Below are 21,201 nucleotides of genomic sequence, written 5' to 3'. Positions count from 1 at the left end.
TTTCTAATTTCAGTTAGTTTAATAAATCTAACAGTTCTTCTTGTTTTATTATTATAGCATTTAATTTTTCTATTCAATATTAATATTCGTTTTTATTTTGCCATTATTTTTCTAGCTATATAAAATATTTGATAATCTGCTGAATGTCATTAAAAAATAAAAATAATAATATTTGCTTGGATTTGCTATAAAGTTGAGTCCTTACCTAATTTTACTTTTATTCATTTAAGTAACAGGGTGGCCACCCACCTGGAAAACCTTGAAAACCTGGAATTATCAGGGAATTTTTTTTATACTGGAAAAAACCTGGAAATATCAGGGAAATTTGGATGAAAACCTGGAAAAATCAGGGAATTATAAAGAAAAGCTGGAAATTGTTTCTTTGATAATTTTTTTAATTTCACTAATTTAAATTATTTCATCCATTATACCCACTTTTTTTAAACAGAAATGTATCGCCAAACAGTTGAATTATCATCAACTTAGCGATACTTTGCTTGAATCAAAATTTGCTCCATTAAACTAGAATGCCACATAAAATTCTCCCACGGGTGCTAAATTCTGTCCTTGGGCAGAATCCATTTATGGCTCAAGTTTGTTCCGATGCTTTGGTGGTAATTTTTTATTTTTATTTTGACAAAATGTTCTTGTATTTTTAACTTTATAAAATTCTCCAAAAATTAGTTGGTTATAATTTAATAATAATAGATTTTATATTGCACTCTTTGTCTGAAAGCTTTTCTACTCCCATTCAAAGAAATCTGTGAACTATTTTTTCTCAGCAAACCAACCAATCACACATTTTTTTACAATCACTAACAGCAATGTTTGTCGATAAATCATTACAATTGTTGCATTAATGCTAATTTTTTCTATTTCATTTTAACCTTTTATAACATATTTTAAAAAAATGATTTTTTTGAGAACCAACTATATCTGTATTAATATTTAATTTTACTCTTTTGTTGGTCAATATATGATTTTTGATTCAAAATTTCGTACCAAAACATTTGAAAAATAAATAAAAAAATCTTGACAAATTGTCAAAATAAATTATTTTTTAAAAGGTATGTTAAAAAAACAAACATTTTGAATAAAATATTTTATAATATAGACACTTTTCTTGTACACATCCTACACTTTATAAGAAAAAAGAAACAAAAACCTGGATATTTTAGGATTTTTATCTGGAAAACCTGGAAAAATCAGGGAAATTAGAAATCTTATTTGAGTGGCCACCCTGAGTAAGTAATGCAGGTTATAAGACATTCAGTTCTATATTTTGTAATATTCTCAATCAAAAATAAATTTGAAAGAGATCTTTATAGATAGCAAAACCTGTAAACTGTATATCTTTTTTATGCATAAAATATAGTAAGTATTACTTGATATAAATGTTGATTTTGATAGCAAATTAACTCAAGTTATTAGAAACGCTTTTGATTTAGATCCAATATAAGCAATTTTCTTGTGCTATTATCTTAAAATATCAATGTAAAAATAATGAAATGCACATATGACTTTATTTTAAATAAATTTGTGGTTATGGTTACTTATTTGTGGGTACATTTTGGTACCAGGTAATAAAAGATGCATACATCTATTGTTAACAAGATAATTTAATACTTGATTTGCCTAAATATACAAAATCTCCACTTTTTTTTAAACAAAAAGTGAGAAACCAGGAAAAAATGAGAAGCATTGTTAAAATATCAGTGACTGTTACTATTTGAGGCTGCTACTTGTCATTTTATTCAGTGGTAGTGAACTAAAGCAGAATATTTTGAAATAAACAGAATTTTTTTGCAAAATTATTATAACCTACGAATTTACGCATTCATTTATATGACCTTATATGTATCAATTAAAAAATTACTTGTGCTTAGTGGTGGACAAAATTCTTTAAATTCTAATTTATTAAAGTACTAATACATTACACTAAATACCACTAGGCAAAATATTTTCTGGCAATGCCGAGAATTTGTAGTTTTTGGAGTCTCTGCAATAGGGGTTAACATCGGTTTTCTTTTAGAAAATTTAAAAATTATGCCCATAAAATTGTATGTTCCTATTGTTAAGTCTTAGCAAAAATGCAACAACACATACTTAATACTAACTTAACAAAGCATTTATAAAAACCTAACGTGATATTTTTATAGTTGCCAGTCTGTTTTGAATCTGAGCTACTCTCTTGTTTATTTATTTGTAATTTTATATTTTAGGCAATACCTGTGGTTTGATGAAAAAGGAAAAAAGTGCAAAGTTGCTGCTCCTCAGTACATTGATTGTGTTATGACATTCACTCAAAGAACATTATATGATGAATCAATTTTTCCTACAAAATTTGGTTTGTATATTTCTTTTATGCATCACATTATTTTTATCAATATTTTTACATTTAGACGGTATTTTTTAAGCTTTTATTTATAAGTAGTGTTGAACAATTAAAAGAATTATAAATTATTTATTCTAACTAATGTTAAAACATGAGATATTTCTAAAATATTTTGAGTTGTTGCAAAATTTCTGTTTTTCATTAGATTTAAAAGAATTTTGACAATCACAACATTTAAAAATTAGACTATTATATTTTTATAGTATGAGATGAATGTGAATTAGATTTGTTTTCGTTTACTTGGTATGTATTTGTATTGTTTAATTTATAACAAATTGTTTCAATATTGGGATCGTTCTTTTTGCACATTGAAAAAGGCATAGTTGTGTATAGAATTGTCAAGCAATTACTGGAAAATTTGTTTAAGAAACTCAAAAATTTTTTTAATCAAAAATGACTCATCTTGCAGTTCTAAGGTTAATATATAACTATATTTCCTTTTAAGTTTTCACAAAAAGCAATTTAATAAATCAATCTGAAATATACTTTTCAAAAACTCATTTTAGATCCTAAGTCATGCTTTCAAATGTTCTGTCAGAAGTTTGTTCTGGGAGAAGCTCATAAAATTGAAAAATTTAGTTTCCTTTTTGTCTTTTAATAATAAATGAAGCTGTATATTTTATTGATTGTGTTATTTTATCCAAGTATGAGTTAATAGATAAAATTTTGCTATATATATCAATATTTTTATTATTGCATCTCAAATTTTTTTTATTACATTTATTTTTTGCTTGATAGAACAATCTCTTATTGAAAGTTAGTTTGCTCACCGTATATAATAGTGGTTGGACAAAATATAAACCAAAACATCTAATAATTTGACAAAATTTTGCTTAACTAGATGAAGTTAAATTGTATGGGCTGAAGTATGATTAAGTTCTTAGGTGTTTTTACTTTGTATATTTTATTTCACAAAAAGAATTATAGTTTAATAATATGATTTTTTTAAAAATTGCTTAAGTAAAAGTTTGTGAAAAATAATATACTTATTAATTAGTGGTGTCTAGGAGTAAAATATTAGGTATAGGTTAAATATATTCTAGTTATTACTCAGCGTCAAAAGCAGTGCTTTCATTTCAATATAAAAGCCGTTTAGTTTTAGAATCTTGTATCTGTAAAACTTCAATCTATTTCATATTAAAATGGCTTTTTGGCATTTAAGGAGTCCCATGGTTCATTAGTTAAAGTAATAAACTGTCATTGTGAAAAACTGAGGTTCGATCCCCAGTGGTGGCTTGAAGCCCACCCAGCTTCAGATTGCTGGGTACCAGCTTGTCTGAAGTAAAGGCTACCTTTGCACAATGCTGACCACATTGCCACAATCATGCTGTTGGGCACAAAATTGTGGAGCCTTAACATCCATGGTCCTTGGCCAGCATCAGGCTGTAACAGGAATGTGATGTTGTCAAAATACTAATCATTGTTTAAGCAGATTTCATAATTATTTATTTCACATTTTTTAAATGTTTGAAAGTTAGTATTCAAATGATGAAATTACAAAAAGTTGTTTTTTGTAATTTGTTTGAGGATATAAATTTTTTAAAATCAGTTCATGTTTGTTTGCCCATAAACACTTTATAATCTTGTCACTAATTGGTTTTCATTAATTTTTTTTTATTTCTATAAGATATTTCATTTTTGAAAACGAAAGACTTTAAATTATTTTTTTTTCTTATTTTTTCTTAAAATTACATTTAAATGTTTAGAGTTTCTCTCTTCATATTCAAAAAGATAACATTCATTATAATTTCTTATTTATAATAAATGTTTTCTTTGTGTTTTGCTATTGAAATTAAATCTTAAGCTAACAATTTATGTTAATTTGTAATGAATTCCTGCATACATGTAATGAATTCTCCATGCAATATTACATTCTTTTATGAGTCTCATTGAAAGCAAGATTCCAATTTTCATTTCAAAGTTGTGAAGAATATAAAATCAATTTTAATTTGTCTGATTAATTATGTATAAATACTATAATTAAAATGTTGTATTTAACTTGCTGAATGAATATTATTCATTAGATATTTTGCCGCATAGAAGCTTTGTTGTTTCAAAGCCTTAAGATATATGAGCCATATTACTAATAAACCTTTGATTTACTGTAATTATTAATCTAAAACATAAAATTTTGTAATCGAATACAGGGCTTGTAGTTGTCTTGATATTCTTGAAGAAAAATATTTTGTCCTTATTTTTAACTTTTTGTTCTGGTAATCTTGATTTTTGTGTGTCTCTAAAGCATCCTATTTTCTATGAACACAATTGCAAATTGATTTGAAGAATTGAAAGATTTAGATTTTCAATCCATTATCTTTTCATTTTTATTAATAATGCTTGTTAATGGTCACCAACTTGGGGACCATTAGCTAGTTATAATGCATGGTTTTCCTAACCCATTGGATTTATTACAAAATTTTTGCAAATAAAATCATTTTATGAAAAATGAAACACAATTAATTATTCTAAACTATCAAATTTTTATGGAGATGAATTCAGAGGCTATCAGCAAATTAATATCTGCATATGCAATAAAAAATCTTGTAGGGTAGAGTTTTTTTCTTTCACAAATATTGATTTATCTCTTTCATCTGATTCTCAAAACGATCAATTCCAATCTAGAAAACAGTAATTACATCATGTCACAGAACTTTCAAATATTGAATTGAGGGATCAACCACTAAATTACCTTTCTACCTTTCTTCAAAAAGGTAATGCTGCATATTGAGTTTTTGTTTTGAAATTATTGAGACACTACTTTTTTAAAAAAAATTTATAAAAGAAATCTTTCATTACAAATTTTAATTAAAAATTGGTATAAAGGAATATTAGCTAATAGGTACTGGTTATTTTTTAAGCAACTTCTTTTTTATCAGCACGACAGCCCTTTGTAGGCCTTGCCTGCCCCAACTACATGCATTTTTCAAGATTTCATATCTATGGTGATTAGTCTCCGATTTTCGCTTTCCAGGCACTTAGGTTTTTTACAGTGTCCTCTAGCAGTCTGTTTGATCTCCCTCTGGCCCTAAGATTACATAGGTACTTTTAAAAGTTGCAATAGCTACATTAATTTATAGTCTTCCCTAGACATGACCAAGCTGTCTTTACCTATTGTTCTAGATGACTTGTATTATCTGTGGCTGCTTATTTAACTCAAAGTTATATCTAGTTTGTTAACAACTTCTCTTGTTTTGAGCCAAAAATAATCCGAAGGATTTTTCTTAAAAATTATTCAGGGGGCACTGAGTGTCTATATTAAGAATCCAAGTTTCACTTGCATTGACCAAGACAGGCAGAAAAAGTCTTTCTTTTTTATGGGATAAAAACAGTACTATAAAAATTTTTCTATGTATATTGATCTCAAATCGTTAAGAGTTGCTCAGCTCTCCATTTATGAAATTTTACTGAAACTGTTGAAACTTTCTGAACCAAACAAATAATCCTGAAATTAACTGTAATATATTATTCTTTTGCGATAAAATATGACCTAAGAAGTTCAAATTTTACTTTTTTTTAGTTTGTCATTTGTCTTTTTTAAAAGAAATTTGGTTTATGTCAACTGTTCCAAAAAATATCTTGAATTTTATGCAGATTTTTTTGAAAAATGCTTTCCTGATTTTTTCTTTGGTCCACTACAAAGCCTATCAAATCTATATCATGGATCTTGAATATGTGCAGTTTTCCATCTTCACCAGAAGTTTTATTTAAAATTGTCGATTTATATTTTTATTAATGATTTATCAACAATTTATTCAGCTGCATTTTTCACATCAGTATTAAAAACAATCCTGCTATAATTTTTTTACCTCATTGGTATACATTTCTTTATGTTGGATACTGTGGTTATTACAGAATAACTAATTTGCTATCATTAGAGTATCATATCAGTAAAAAATTTCCTCCTAAGTACACAATTCATTTTTGTAATAAAAAGAAAACCCTTGTAGATAGGTTCTTTCACTCCTATAGGAAATTTATAGCAATTTTACCAATAATCTCTTTAAAATGAATTTTAACAATACTTCCAATTTAACATTTCAAATACCTAAATTAACTATTTTGCTTCTAACTCTGTGCTTTTATTTATAACCTTCAGACAAAAATTTACCTCACTGTGCATTCTGTGGTTATTAAAGTTCTAAAGTTTTTTTTATAACATAACAAAATTGTTGGAATCACATTGTATGAATTTATTTGGAATTGCAATGTTAAGATTATTAATTTTTATAAATTTTTTTTGTTGCAGATCGTGACTTCCCTAGTTCTTTTGAGTCAATTGTCAAGAAAATACAACGATTGCTATTTCATGTCCTGGCTCATATTTATCATATTCACTTTAAAGAAATCGTGCTTTTAAATATGCACGCTCATTTAAATTCTTTATTTGTGCACTTCACTTTGTTTAACGAGCGATTTAACATCGTTGAGGAAAAAGAAACAGAGATACTTAGGGATCTTGCAGTAGCTTTGAAACTATATGGTGATAATTCTGATGCTGCCTCTGATTCAGAGGATAAAAGCAAAGCAAGTGCTACTGCCACACCTAGTGCAATTGCATCAACTAGCGCAATCGCTCTAGCATCTACCGATGAAGCTGCAACTGCTGTGATAGAGGATACCAATGCAGCCGATTCAATAAAAGACTGTGCTGTATCAAAAAGTAATGAAAACTCCAAGAGGCCTCCAACCTATTCGCAATCCTCACAATCGATTGCCTCCTCCATCTCATTGGCCTTACATTCCCGGTCCAGTTCTGGAAGCCATTCAAGTTCTGGTTCATGTGCTATGGACTCTGCTTTATTTTCTCATGGCACACCGCCAACACCCAATTTTGGTTCCTCACCCTTAAAGTTCCAATAGAAAACCTTTGTTATTTTTCACCCTGGCCATCCACTAAACAATACAAAACCTCAATAAATGTGATAGTCTGTATGCTATAGTTAAAGGAAATTAAGTTCATTGCTGCTATTTAAAAGAAAAAAAATAACAAACCTTAAAAAAAAATTATTTTTTAATCTATCAGTAATTGTCAAACTAATTATAAAATAAATCAAACATTAAATGCTTTATCATTTTTATTAAATAACTAAATTATCAACATTTAAACGAATTACTTTTCTTAATATTTAAAAAAAAAAGTTAAGATGACTTTTTTGAATATTTTAAATGTGCATACAGACTTTCATAATAAAAGTGTTAAAAATATAACCCGATTAGTTTCTATTCCAACATGCATTGGTACTAATTCTTAGCAAATCTCTCTCTATGATATTGTAGCTCTTTTAGACTGTAATGATAGCTTATGTGAAATGTAGTTTTCATAGATATGAAAGTTACACTACTGCAAAGAGTATAAATTTTGTGAATGCTATCAACCAATATAAATTTTTTTTAATTCATGCTCCTTAAAATTTACTAAAATTAAAAAATAGTTTAATAATAATTTCATCATTTTATGATAGATGTTTGAAAAATATTTGTACTATGTATTTAATTCCCTATTTACACCAAAATGATGCAGTCACACAATTTATGCTAGATTCAAACATGTGGTTGAGGAATAGGGTTGGTTTAAGTGTATAGTAATTTTTCATGTATACATTGACGTAGGTCATTACTTATTGTTTAATTCAAGTAATGACAACGTGTGACAATCACTGCTTTGTAGATAGGAAACAATATTTTTTTCATTAAATCACTGAGCCAAGTGCAGTTATAATGCTTAAAAATAATCAAGAATGCCCTTAATAATACATATAACATATGTAACTTGTATTTATCAAAAATAATGAGATTTATTTTGTTTAAGATAAAAATCAAAGGGATATATTATCCTGTAAATTTTTGTAGAGCTGCAGTATAGAAACCGCGCTGTCTTTTTAAATGCATTAAAATATTCCATTTACTTATAAAAGTAACTTAACTCTAGTATATTTTTCGGGAATTGATAAAAGTGTGAGTGCCTGTTATAATTTTTTCAACTGATATATATTTATACATGTATGACAATAGAAGTGAGACAATACATATAAACTTGCATGTAGCATTCGTTAGGCAGTTTAATTGTTGTGTAGAACACCCATATGTTCTTTAAAGACAAACATTAGAAACTTACCAAAAATTGTACATTTTTTCAAATGTGCCTTCTTGTGATACAGTAATGTGCATGATTCATCGTGTGAAGTCTGACATTTTATCAAAAGAGATAAGAATTTTCAGAGCTATGGTCTTCTTGCAGTTTCATGTGAATCTTAAACACAATTGTTATTACTCCTCTAAACCAGTGTCTGGTTTGTTTTAATCAAATTTTGTTTTGATAACTGTCAAAATTGGTACTTAATTATTTACTTTAATTATATCAATTATAAACTTTTTTTATTTAAATGGGTAAAGAATTCTTTTTCACAAAATTATTGCTTGTAGTTTTTTTTTTTTTTTTTGGTGANTTAGTTTTTTTTTTTTTGGTGAGAACAAAAAAAGGTTCTTGGATGGCTAGGGTGGCTTGCACTTGTGGTTATTTCCTACGTGGATAAAACAGTTGTGATAGAATCCATTGCTAAAATGTTGGCCTTTTGACAAAACAGCATGGACATTATATAGCATGTATGACTGTTTCATGAGTCTGTGATCATTGTGCATAGAACTGATATTTCTAGAAAATTTGTGTTTTTCTATACCTTGAGTGTACTTGCTCTTTTTCCCATAAGTAAATTATTAAAAAAAATTATATCTCAAAACCCATATCTTTAACGATATATTTGGTATTATGAAATTTTAACATAAAATGTTTACTTGTAGCGAAAGACCTTGTTTTTTTAATTCGGTTGGTTGTATTATTTTTAAACTTTGAAAAATGTTAATAAAACAATATTCTTCCACAACTAAATAAACTGTTGAATTGAGGGTCCAAAGTACCCTTTTTACAGATGCCCATTGACATCTGTGAAGTTATAATAACTTCTTTATTAACAAGAGGACTGTGCCTATTCAAACTAGATACGACTTATGTGGCAATGATATGACTGTGACTAATTTATCGACTTAGGTGTTGCATTAAATGTTTTTTGTACATAATATATATTTTATTTTAAAAAAAAAGTTGACTGGTTTAGTCACTTGTTATTTCCCTTAAAGAGGACATTGGCTTTCGAAGCTTAACTTTATGCTTGATGTTTTTGAAATATCATTCATAAGATTTATTAAAACTTAAAAGATGTGTATAATTATAATATTTTTAAAATACAGGCTTTGAATATTATGGTTTTATGGGTTTTAGATTAAATAAATATGATTTTTGCTTCTTTCTGATAGTTTCATAGATTGGGCTTTGATGGACATTGTTCATTAATAACACTTGTTCACTAATATTTATTTTAAACTTCTGTTGTACTAGTAATAAAGCCTTTTTCTTTACAATTTTTTTCTCTTGAAGTACTTTCAGGATAAATTTTTAAAATGGCTTGAGGACAAAGCAATTTTTATTTGATTTACATTGGTATTGTATTACCATTACAATGAAACTATAGATGTTTTTGTTGTGCAATTTAGTAGACTGTGTTTCAAAATCTGTGAGATTATACATTTTCATTGCTTAATTTTTCTGATTTTTTTGTTATTTATCAAAATGATTGTAATTATGTGTATAGTTAAAAAAATATGTGTTTAAAGAAAATTTGCTTTATTTACATTTCATTTTAACTTATTTCTATTCTTCATAAGAAAATGTCCTTGTGGTTGTGATAAAAAATGAATTGCACTGTTGTATAAAGAAACCAGCTACATATATAAAACAAACCTGTAATCACATTTAAAATGGACTACTTATCAAAAGATGTGAGATTGAGCTTCAATGAAACAGGTTTAAACTACATTTATGTTTCTTGGAAATTGAATTGTTTTTACAAGTTACTTCTCTTAATTTTATGGACTGTACTTCATATTCATTTTTAATTATTCATGAGTCAAAAATTAAGTTGTTTAATATTTTGTAGTCTTGGCTTCGACATGTTATCAAAAAATGTTAATTTACAACTGTATTTGTGAAGAAGATAAGATGTTTAAGAAAAAAAATATTTGCTGGTTGTTAGAGATTGTGCACATAATTCTAGTTTGTTGAGGGACTCTCAAGTATGTTGCACAATCTGCACTTGTACAGTCCTGTAACTTTATGAAAGATACTAGTCACAGAAATGAAATAAAATAGTATGTTAGCTGTATTTATAATTGCTTGAAATCATTTATTTACATCAATACCAAACTACATATTTGCCTTTTTATTAAAAACACAGACATATGAAATAGCTATTAGAAATTCATAGCTTGAGAAAAAGCCTTGAGGTTGATAAAAAAAACTGAATTACTACTTTAACCTATCAAAATGCCTTAAGATTGTTTAAAACAATTTTTTAAAAAAAACACAAATTTTTATTTTATGTTACAAAATGAAATACTTTGAACGGCAAAGAGATACTTCCAAACTTGCTGCTTTGTAATATTAAAACCTGTTCTATATTATTTCTCAGTAAAATATAAGGAATATTATATTTTAAAAATATCCTTACAATTCAAAGTATTTCATATTACAATAAATTAGCTAGCTTTCTTTCGGTGAACTTTTCAATTTTGATTGATAAACAGTTTTCGGTTAACTCAGCAATACTTGATCTCAAAATTATTTAAGTTAATAAACATATTTTTGAAGTTCAGGAACTAAAACTTTGAAACAATAGACGTAGTTATATGTAGTACTCATATTTGTGTAAACCAGATGGTTGAAATTTATATTTATGAGCGATACTACACAGTGGTGCCAATCATTGCAGATGAAGTTGAATCCACACTCATGGGTAGAGTTGAGCTTTTAAGTTCTGTACTAGCCAAACTTGTTTGTTTTGAAGAGCTTAAGCTTTGAATCGGTGTTTGAGAAGTCATTGGTTCCATAGCTATGGTTGGATTATCTGAGGATTTTTGTGGCAAATTGGTTGTCACAGCCATTGTTGGTTTTTCTGTTATTGACAATTGAGAAGTTTCCTTTGTTGCACTGATAGAACTCAAAGCAGTTGACAAAGAAGCCTGTCCAGCATTTGCAGGGGTAGAAACCTCTTCATCTAGTAGTGTATCAACAATTGGAAGAGATACAGGGAGAACTGGTAGTGCTTCATCAAGTTTTGTTAATAGATCCAAATTAACTTTAGTTGTTAATAAAGCTTTTGGTAATGGAGCTATTGTTGTTAATATATCTTTAGTTGGTGGAGCTTTTGTTATTGATGGCACATCTGTTATTAAGGGCTCCTTTGCTCCTGGCCCTTTTGTTAAAGTGTCTTCCATTATTAATGGAGCTTTTGACGTTAATGAAGATTTTGTTTCATCCCGATTTGAAGATAATGCATCAGTATCATTTCCTTCTTCCTCTCCTTTGTTACGACCATCAAAATCTTTAAAGAAAAAACAATGTGATATGTAATGGGAAATTACATTAGTTTTTATCAGACCAGTATATAGCCACTTTAGCACCATTAAATTCTTCAATTAATCTAATTGAGTTCAATAATATAATTGAAAAAAATGATTTTATAATCTTGTAACTAATAATTAAGATTTATTTGAATATTGTTTGTTAAAAATTCAGTAATTCCCCATGTAAGGGACAGTTCTAATCAAAGGCCATCTTCAATTTAAGGGGTAATTCTGTTGGTCCTGAACCCTTTAAATAAGAATCTTAATATATTTATCTTTTAATATGGTATACTCTGAGGGACACTGAAAAATATTTTAAAAAGTTGGATAGAGACATATGAAATGAAAATTGAAATACCTTTTTTTTTCCTTTAGTATATTTATCACTTTTTTTATGACTGCTGTTTCAGAGAAAGACGAAAGAATAATACACAAGGAAGAAACATCCCATACTGTGATTTCATATTCAAAGACTATTTTTTGAATTGGGAGAAAATAAATTACCCCAGGAGCTGTATGTGGCATTGTGGGAGAACAGTGATCAAATAGGGAAAAAAAGGTTTGATGATTGGAACATTAAATGATAATGATGGGTAGCTAATTCAAAAGTGCATTCCATCATGTAAAGAAAATTTCAATGGAAAATCCCAGTGAAAATTTCTTTCACTTATTAGTAAAGAAGAAGCAAAAGAAGTTTTGGAAAGTTGGAGGCTACAAGTCAAAGTATCAAATAGTTGTACAAATTAAAGTTCAAGTATAATATTTTTATGACTTTTTTGGTGGAAAAAAAATCAGTTAATGAAATATATATATCTGATTTTCCAATTAAATCACATTTTTTTTTCGTTTTTACATACTCTCTGAATATGAAGAAGAAAAAGTCTGAACTCCAAATGTGACTCTTATTAGGATACAATACTTTCTTTTACATACATAAAATTAATCTTTCTTATCCAAAATCTTTAATGCTCAAAACATGTATGACTTTGTCTAGATTTTACCAAATTTCAATATTAATTTGAAGTTATTTTGCCTGTTGTGTTTAAAATCATGCTAAGTAAGGCTCTGAAATTTTTCATTAGTTATAGTCAATTATGATACTCACTTATTTCTCTTGGGCACCTGCTTCGTTGTACACAATTTCCATCTGGTGCTCTTAGAAAACCTGTCCTACAATAACACCCATTGGTGCATCTATCTGTACAAGGGCGAGAAAAGTCATCATCGTCATCACATGTTGCTTCACAAGATCGAACGCTACATGTGAAAACCTCGTATTCTTTACATCCTATAAAAGGAAATTTAAGCAATTCTTTATACCTTTTACTAATAAATTTTTTAGTTATGAATTTCTCAAATTAAAAACATTGAAAAAATTGTAACTACTTTTTCAGTAAAAAAATAATTGGACTAAATTAAAATTTTGAAATGAAAAATCACAATTAGTTTAAAATTGATGTAATTTATTATATAATTGCAACTAACTATGCATAAAATGTACAAGTTTACACACAGATAGCACACATTTTAGCTGAGATGTCTATGATTGTTTGCCTGTTTGTTTCAGAATTAGTTAGGATGCACTAAAGATTTTATGATTACCCTAGATGCAGATTAAAATGGTAATTTTCAAAATATGTATCCTTTCTAAGACATACAACTTTTCTATTAAAGGTTTAAAAAGTCATACCAAGGAAATTATTTTTTTTCATTATCTGACATTAAAACAATGAAATAATTGCAACATCCCTGTGAGAATATCCTTTTATCAACCATAAGCTAACATTTTTAGTTGTTCTTGAAATGATTATATGTTTATAATATTAAAAGTTAAGTTTAATTGGCCAGTATTAAAAGTCTTTTCAGGTATACAGATTGCCCCCAAAATAGACCACCAAGGAAACAAAATTTCAAGAATATTTAAATTTATATATATATAAATTTAAAGGTGGCAGTCGGGCGAGTAGGACAAATAGATGCAGGATTTAAAAAGATCAAATTAATTTTATTTAACCATCATAATCGGAGTATGAATATCCAAGTGACACACAAATTGAAATGCTCCTGGATAAATATCTATATATAAAACTTATTTCTCATTTCCAATTTAAAAATTAGAAGACATGCATTATTCGAAGCAGTTCTTGAATCCACAGACAAAAATGCTATAAATTGAGAAAGGAAATTTTTTCTTCTTTCTCTTGTTTTATTACAATGTACTTAAAAATATATTTTTATAAATTAAATTTTAAAATAACCAGTTTTAAATAATTTTGGGATATCGATTTCTTGTTAATATTTAAAAACATTGTTTTGCTACTTTAAAAATCAATATTCATACAGTTTTAAAAAAAAGTAAAATTATTTGCATATAGCATACTTTATTTAAATAAACATACGAAAAATATATAAAATGAAATTCTTATTCTGTATTTGTAGTATAAATAAATAATTAAGAATAAAATTTTCTTGTAATCTTTTAGTCCAGGTTTTTTTTAAAATTAATTTTCATTAGACAGAACCTCTTTTTTAAACCTGATTGCATAGACTGAATTAAGTTTATGGAACACTTCATTACTACTAATCGAACATGGCATCGCTTTACAGAGAATAGTTTATTTTATTTTTAAATCTAGCGTTTATGATTTTATCAAAAAAATATCTATTCAAATTCAAAAACAAATATGATACTTCTTTGCTTATTATAGAATTTGAAAGCGAATAAAATCCTATCTTTGAACAGGCCCATTGTTAAATTTTTAACTAGTCTATGCTAAAATAATATTTTAAAGAGATTGATAGGATTTAATTTCCAGTCGCCTTATCCTAAAATAATAAATAAATGATTTTGAACAAAAATTTAACTGACCCCTTTAAAAGCCCATTTGTATTTTTTGTAAAACTTATAAATGAGTTCAATTTTATTCGCTTACGTGTAGGGCAGTGATTTGATGAAATGCATTTCCCCTTTACATTTCGTACATAACCACGTTTACAAAAGCATCCTCTGACACAAGGGGCTGCACAGGGCCCAGGATTTGTATGATTTGCACAAGTGAGCTGGCATGCTGTACCACATTCTTTCAGCACTTCATTATGTTCACATCCTAAAAATCGATTGAAAAAGTCCACTTTATTTTATATAACAATTTGTAAGCCATAGATTATTGTATAAACTGGCTTCCAAGTGTTTAAGAACTAGCTAAAATTGTAGAGAATTTTTCTGCTGAGTACAGAGGGCACTGCTTACTAATTTGTGCAAATTTATCGATCTAGAACACTAAAACGAACTGATAGTGCTAATTTGGGTCATAGAAGGTAGGGCATGGTGGGCCTCGTTTTAAAAATTAAGTTTGTTAACAGAGCTATAAAATTGATGGTTCTTTTTAAACAGATGCAAGGTATTTTGATTCGATATAAGACATTTTATTATTAGAATTCTTTAAAAATTAATACATGCATAAGAATTAGTGCATCGTATTTGGAATATAAATTTACTATACATAGCTCTCTTAAGACATTAATTCTAAAATTGCCTATTGTTCACAAAATCATTTTGCGTATGAAAATTAATAATGTTGTGAAATAAAATATATTTATATAAAAAAATCCTGTCTATAAACTTCTTATTTATTTTACTAGTTCTAAATTTTTTTTTTCAATTTTGAGAAGTAATGTGAAATATATGTTAAAACATGTTACTACCGCCACAGCTTTAGTAAATTTTCGCCAACCTTATCGCTCTCATATTGTATTTTTTAATGCCGGATAAGAATTAAAAGAGAAAATTCAACTTTTAAAATTTTTCAGGCTGAAATTCGATTTCGGCTTTTAATTCCATATTTTTATTTATTTTTTATTTTGAATTTGTGTATTTACCCATTTTTTTTTTTATCAGATTGCATTTAATAGTTTTATAATTTATTAAATGGCGGAAAAATTGAAATAATAATTTAAAGAGAAAAGAAATTGAAATAACATATTTTGGGTTGGAATTTCCATTTTTAACTACTAAAAATGCAAGTGATAAATCTAATTTTGCTTTAAAATTTAAAACAAATATAGGTTTTTTCAATTTTAGACCTGGCGAAGTGTTCTGTGAAAGTTGACGAGGGAGGGAGCAGAGCGAGGGAAATTCTCCTCTAATATAATTTAAATAAGAAAACCGTAGTTTTTAAATCATTTTTTTTCATAGCTGGTTATTTACTACGATAAATGTCACAAGTTTCCAGAGAATCGCTGGCCAGATGTGTCGTTGTAGTAAAGTGCGCAAAAGGAAAAAAAAAAAAAAAAAAAAAAAAAAAAAAAAAAAAAAAAAAAAGGGCTACCCTGGAAACTTTTGATCTTCACGTTTTAGAACTCATTCTTAGTGGTTTGAGGGAGTGACTTTAAATATGCTATTCATTTAGTGCAGACGATATTTTAGGTTACGAAATCAGACGCAAAAACGTACTTTCTCTGAATAAACATATCTTTTTTTCGACAGATTCGGATTTCTAACCCTCAATATATGGTCCTAATAGTTTGATCAGAAGAGCGGTTCAAAATTTTGACCCCCTATGTTAATTTTAATTTTTGCGTACTTACCATATAACGAGAACTTTTTAGGAAATTGAAAAATTTTTGCACGCAATTGTAAAATTCGTTTATCCAAAGATAAATCCATGCAAAAAAAATTTTTTAGTCAATATTCATTATTTTTTGTTAGGTTATATTATTTAATAATAGCAAAAAAAAAAAATTTGTATTGCAAGGTACGCAATTTTTGACATCATTTTAAAGTATCTAATTTTTCATGGCGAAATACAAATTTTGAATGAAATCGGCTGAATAGTTCCTGAGAAATCGAGTTTTAAATATACGACTTATATAAAATTCGATTTCTTAGGAGCAACCAATTTCACTCAAATTTTGTATTCTGCCATGTAAAATTAGATGCCTTACAATTCAAAAATTGTTCAAAAAATAGTAAATATTTACTAAAATTTATTTTTTGCATGAATTATTTGTGGATAAACGCATTTTATAATTGTGTGCAAAAACAATTTCAATTCGCTTAAAAATTTATCCAGACATGGCGAAATACGCAAAAAGTAAAACTTTTAAAACCCTAATGTTATCATTAGGTGATCAAAAGATTGGACTGGTCTCCTGACCTAATTATTAGAACCATATTTCTTAGATTGAGGCTACTCCCTATAATTAGGGTGTCAGAAATCCAAATCCGTCGAAAAAAAGTCTGAGAAAGTACGTTTTAGTGTCTGATTTTATGTAAAATATCGTATGCATTAAATAAGTAGCATATTTGAAGGCATCCCCTCGTGCCATTAGAAATGAATCCTAAAACGTGAAGATCCGATCATTAGAGCAAAAGTTATTCAGAGTGGTCCGTTTCTTTTTTGGCGCACTGTACATTAAAAGGAAAGTATTACTATCTGCACCTCTGAAAAAGCGAACATAGAGATCCAAGACATCATCCCTATTTCTTACACCGATACACTGCCTATTTCTAAGACCTGGAAGAGTATATAGGTCTTCAATATGATAACTGTCTACCCCTATAAATTGTCGCTGCCATAATGGTTGATTTCTCGGACATTAAGAGGTGAGTAGTGGGTCTCTGGTTCTCTCCACTAGGGCGCTGGGCCCATGTCCGAGAGTTCGTGGGTTCGAACCCCAACGGCTGAAGACTCCCCGTGTAGTAAAATGGTGACTGATGCACGTTAAATCTGTCGAGTCGCAAAGTCCTCCATGTTCCCGTAACAAATCAATACCTCTGGGTGTACTTAATTGGAGATTGATCGTTCTCTGATTCAGGTCAAAATTGCGGTCTGTGGATGAATGAATGGGTCACACCCTATAAACGGGTGTGGCAGAAATTGAATTCTTGGCCATAGATGGTGCCACTGGAAAACAAGAACAATCGCACCCCTCTTCCTTAACAGGCATACGCCAACAACAACAACTCCCTAGTTGCCAGCCAATATCCGAAAAATCAGCCAATATGACAACAGAGTTATATTTCAGGTGTGAACATGATATTCATGTTCTTGTCTTTATAAAGGTCACTTTAACTGGTTTGAATATGGGTCTTGGAATTTTATATTAGTAAATAATGCTAACCTAATATCAAAGAGTAGAATCTCAGTTTCCATGAAGTTAATATATTAATATACCGTGAATGGAGTGCAGAATTATATTTTGAAATGGTTTCAAAATATTAATTAAACAAAATATAGTAATATTTTTTTAATAATGATTTGAAAAAGTTTTATCACATTTTTAATTTATCAACATTTTTAGTTTGTTAGTATATTGAAAAAATAATATATTTTTTAAATGTAAATCTTTCAACATTTAAAGTGTTTTTTTCCATATTTTATAACTTAAGTAAAAATGTTATTTCCTTAAAACTTACTCATTGGGCACAATTCAGGTGTTATGCAAGTACCGTTCGGACCTCTGACGTATCCATCATTGCAAAAACATCCTCTGACGCAATGTTGCCGACAAGAAACTGATTTTCCAATGTTATGGCAAGTAATGGGACAGCTTGTGCCACAGAGTCGATAAGTTTCATTTTCTGGACATGCTAAAGGCGTGATATACAAATTGAAATGCATTATTAGTGACCACAGGTCGTGGATAATGAATATATTATTTAAAAAGCTGAGAATTTTTTCTTCTTTTTTTTGCAGAAAATTGTCCAAGAAGAATTTTGAGCTTCACTTAATAGGAAAAGATATTTTGTCATTGAATTTCATATTTAAATTTGGAAAGAAAAAATATTTTGTCACGTTAATTTTGCACATTTTCATAACACTTAAAATTTTAATATTTTGAAAAAAGAATTGGTTTGTATACTATGAGTCTAAATAATATAATCCCGATTTGCTTTTAGATTTACATATCAAAAGCCATTTTTCTATAAGATAGACATGGTTCGATGCTTGAAATATACGATTTAAATTAAAATTATTACGACACGTTCTTTCGATGAAATTATTAGCTTCTTGTTTTTTGTTCTTCTTCTTCTTTTTTTAAAGCGAAATTTTTTTCCCGAATTTTCGGAGGTAAAAACTAAAGAACTTCTAAAATTTTGAGAAAAACACCTCAATTTACAAGCGATAATTTTTTTTTAAAATGATACTAGTGACTCACGGCACAGACCATTATTTTATGTACTGATACTTTCACATCAACTATTAAGACATAAATATTTTCAGTGGACCTTTACATCAAATTTCAAGGGTCATTCAAAAATCTTCGAAAACCGGATTCATCAAAATCTACTAGTACCAAAATTAAACCACAAGGGCATATACACAGTTTAAAAAAAATTCAATCACTATTTTTTTTTATCTAATATGAAACCTCTTGATTTCCCACCATTTTTGATTGGTATACTGCTGTTGATTAATGTTCGATCGTATCATTAAAAGATTGTTAAGAATATTTTAAAAAAAAGAAAAAAAATTCAAGATGGTAAGGGATGAGACCAACACGGTATCTGTACATTGGATTTTTTGTATTTTTTTGCTACAAATAATTTGAATTATGATTTTCAAGTGATCCTAAAAACTATCATGGATTCAAAACATTTAGGAATATAAAATAACTTTAATTTAAAAAAATATCTCACTTTGTGGGCATTGAGAAGGCAATACACATTTTCCATTCGAATCTTTAATGTAACCAGCTTTGCAGAAACATCCTCTTACACACTGTGATGTACAAGTAGGATTTCTGTCAGTACAAGTGGAAGGACACGAAGAACCACATTCTTTGAATTCTTCATAGTCATAACACTCTGCATAAAATATGTATGGTTATTATGACGAAATTTGTTGAAATATTTAAAAATCAAGATATTACAGATTTTGTTTTTTCTTAAGGATATCCTGAAGATAAAATATATTTCTTTCTTGAAAATCTTAACATTTTGGTTAAACAAAAAGTATGCAAGTTTGAGGTTGTTAATCAGTATTTAGGTCATAGGTTCCCAAAGTGGTCCAGGTGGACCTCAGCGGTCCATAGGAGACCACACGGGGGTCCACCCACATAGACGTGAAAAGAAAACAGGGGTTCACAAGTTGTAAGTAGGGGTCTACGAAAAATTTTTTGGTTTTCATAACAAAGAACAAAAATTTTGGCTTGGATTTTACCTATCAACGTAGGCAGGTAGCATCATTCACTAGGTAGGTACTCAAAAATATTCCAGACTCAGTTCAAACACAGAATTGAATAGAACAATAGATAATAGTACAAGTGTACACCACATGTCTAGACTTGCAAAGTGTCGCCCGTGCTCCCACTCATCCGGGATGCTTGTTTAGACCTGCAAAGGGATGAAATGCGACTTGCGCTGTGCTTGCAATCTACATTAGTATAAATACGAATGCCAAGAACAAAACGTTACTCATTTGTTTCCGGGATTTTGAACATAAAAGTGTGTCTGTGAGTGAATCGATTATTATTTTAGTAATTATTATATTTAGTAATTACGAAGTATTATTTTAATAAATAGGACACAAGAAAATGTACTACTTTTTTTTTCTTCTTAACACCCCCAATTTAGGGTGATATTCTTTAGGAGTTTTGGGAATACAGTAGAAATGTAGCAGCAGGGGGTCTACCGAAAATAGTAAAACTTTGAAAGTGGTCCACGAGAAGAAAAAGTTTGGGAACCTCTGATTCAGGTGGAAAAAAACGTTATCGAAATTGGGGGATTTACAATTGGGAAGGTGGTAGTAAAAATATAAAAACATGTTAGATTGCTGAAGGAAACTAAAGAATATCAGAAGTCGAAACATCTATACATTTCATAGGTTTTTGATATTTGGTATCGGTTTTTAGTTTTGTGCGTTTCATTCGTTTTTGATAACACTCTCACCTTAAAAGTGATTCCTAAATTTTGATGGTTTTGCTTCGTCTAAATACTAATTTGTGATCGCCTGTACGTTAATGTTTTCACACTTAGTATATACTGTATATCTAATTTGGCAAGTACAGCCTTGTTTACAGAACAAAGGAAAATTTGGTTTCCTTTTAGAATAAGCGTACCGTAAACCGGGGCGAGTCTACCCATTTTTTCAGTTTGTCAACTTTCAACTGGTCAAACTTTAGTAAATATTAAAGAAAAAAGGCTTTTAATAGGTGTTTCGGAATCGCTATTTATCCCTCTTTAAAACTGTGAAATCGATTTTAGAAAATATTAACAGTTACGCTGTTACTGTATATTTTTATAGAACTGCTGACAAATCTCTCGTATGGGGCGAGTCTACCCATTCTACTAAAATGAATGTTAACATTGTAAATAATCAAATTTTACTATTAAATTGTTATTTTAG

The 21,201-nt window shown here is 28.6% G+C and overlaps 2 protein-coding genes across 5 annotated transcripts in view; one reads left to right on the top strand and one right to left on the bottom strand.

The window, feature by feature from the left end:
• The window catches only part of LOC107457068 (MOB kinase activator-like 2), a 221,308-nt gene extending 210,697 nt beyond the window's left edge, over positions 1-10,611 (top strand). For all 4 annotated transcript variants that reach the window (XM_016075120.3, XM_016075116.3, XM_016075115.3 and 1 more), the window contains exons 4-5: positions 2,223-2,347; positions 6,642-10,611. In XM_016075120.3, coding sequence (XP_015930606.1) covers positions 2,223-2,347; positions 6,642-7,255 — 739 coding nt within the window. In that variant the 3' untranslated portion in view covers positions 7,256-10,611. The remainder of the gene's footprint in view (positions 1-2,222; positions 2,348-6,641) is intronic.
• LOC107457067 (zonadhesin-like) overlaps positions 10,603-21,201 on the bottom strand; it is a 32,827-nt gene continuing 22,228 nt past the window's right edge. The window contains exons 12-16 of the mRNA XM_016075114.3: positions 19,494-19,661; positions 18,270-18,443; positions 14,785-14,958; positions 12,957-13,139; positions 10,603-11,829 (exon numbers count right to left, since the gene is read on the bottom strand). Of these exons, the coding sequence (XP_015930600.1) occupies positions 11,192-11,829; positions 12,957-13,139; positions 14,785-14,958; positions 18,270-18,443; positions 19,494-19,661 (1,337 nt within the window). The 3' untranslated portion in view covers positions 10,603-11,191. The remainder of the gene's footprint in view (positions 11,830-12,956; positions 13,140-14,784; positions 14,959-18,269; positions 18,444-19,493; positions 19,662-21,201) is intronic.

This window comes from Parasteatoda tepidariorum, chromosome X1 (assembly GCF_043381705.1).
Source record: "Parasteatoda tepidariorum isolate YZ-2023 chromosome X1, CAS_Ptep_4.0, whole genome shotgun sequence".
NCBI classification, from domain to species: Eukaryota; Metazoa; Arthropoda; class Arachnida; order Araneae; family Theridiidae; genus Parasteatoda; species Parasteatoda tepidariorum.
This window is presented reverse-complemented; position numbering and strand designations above follow the sequence as displayed.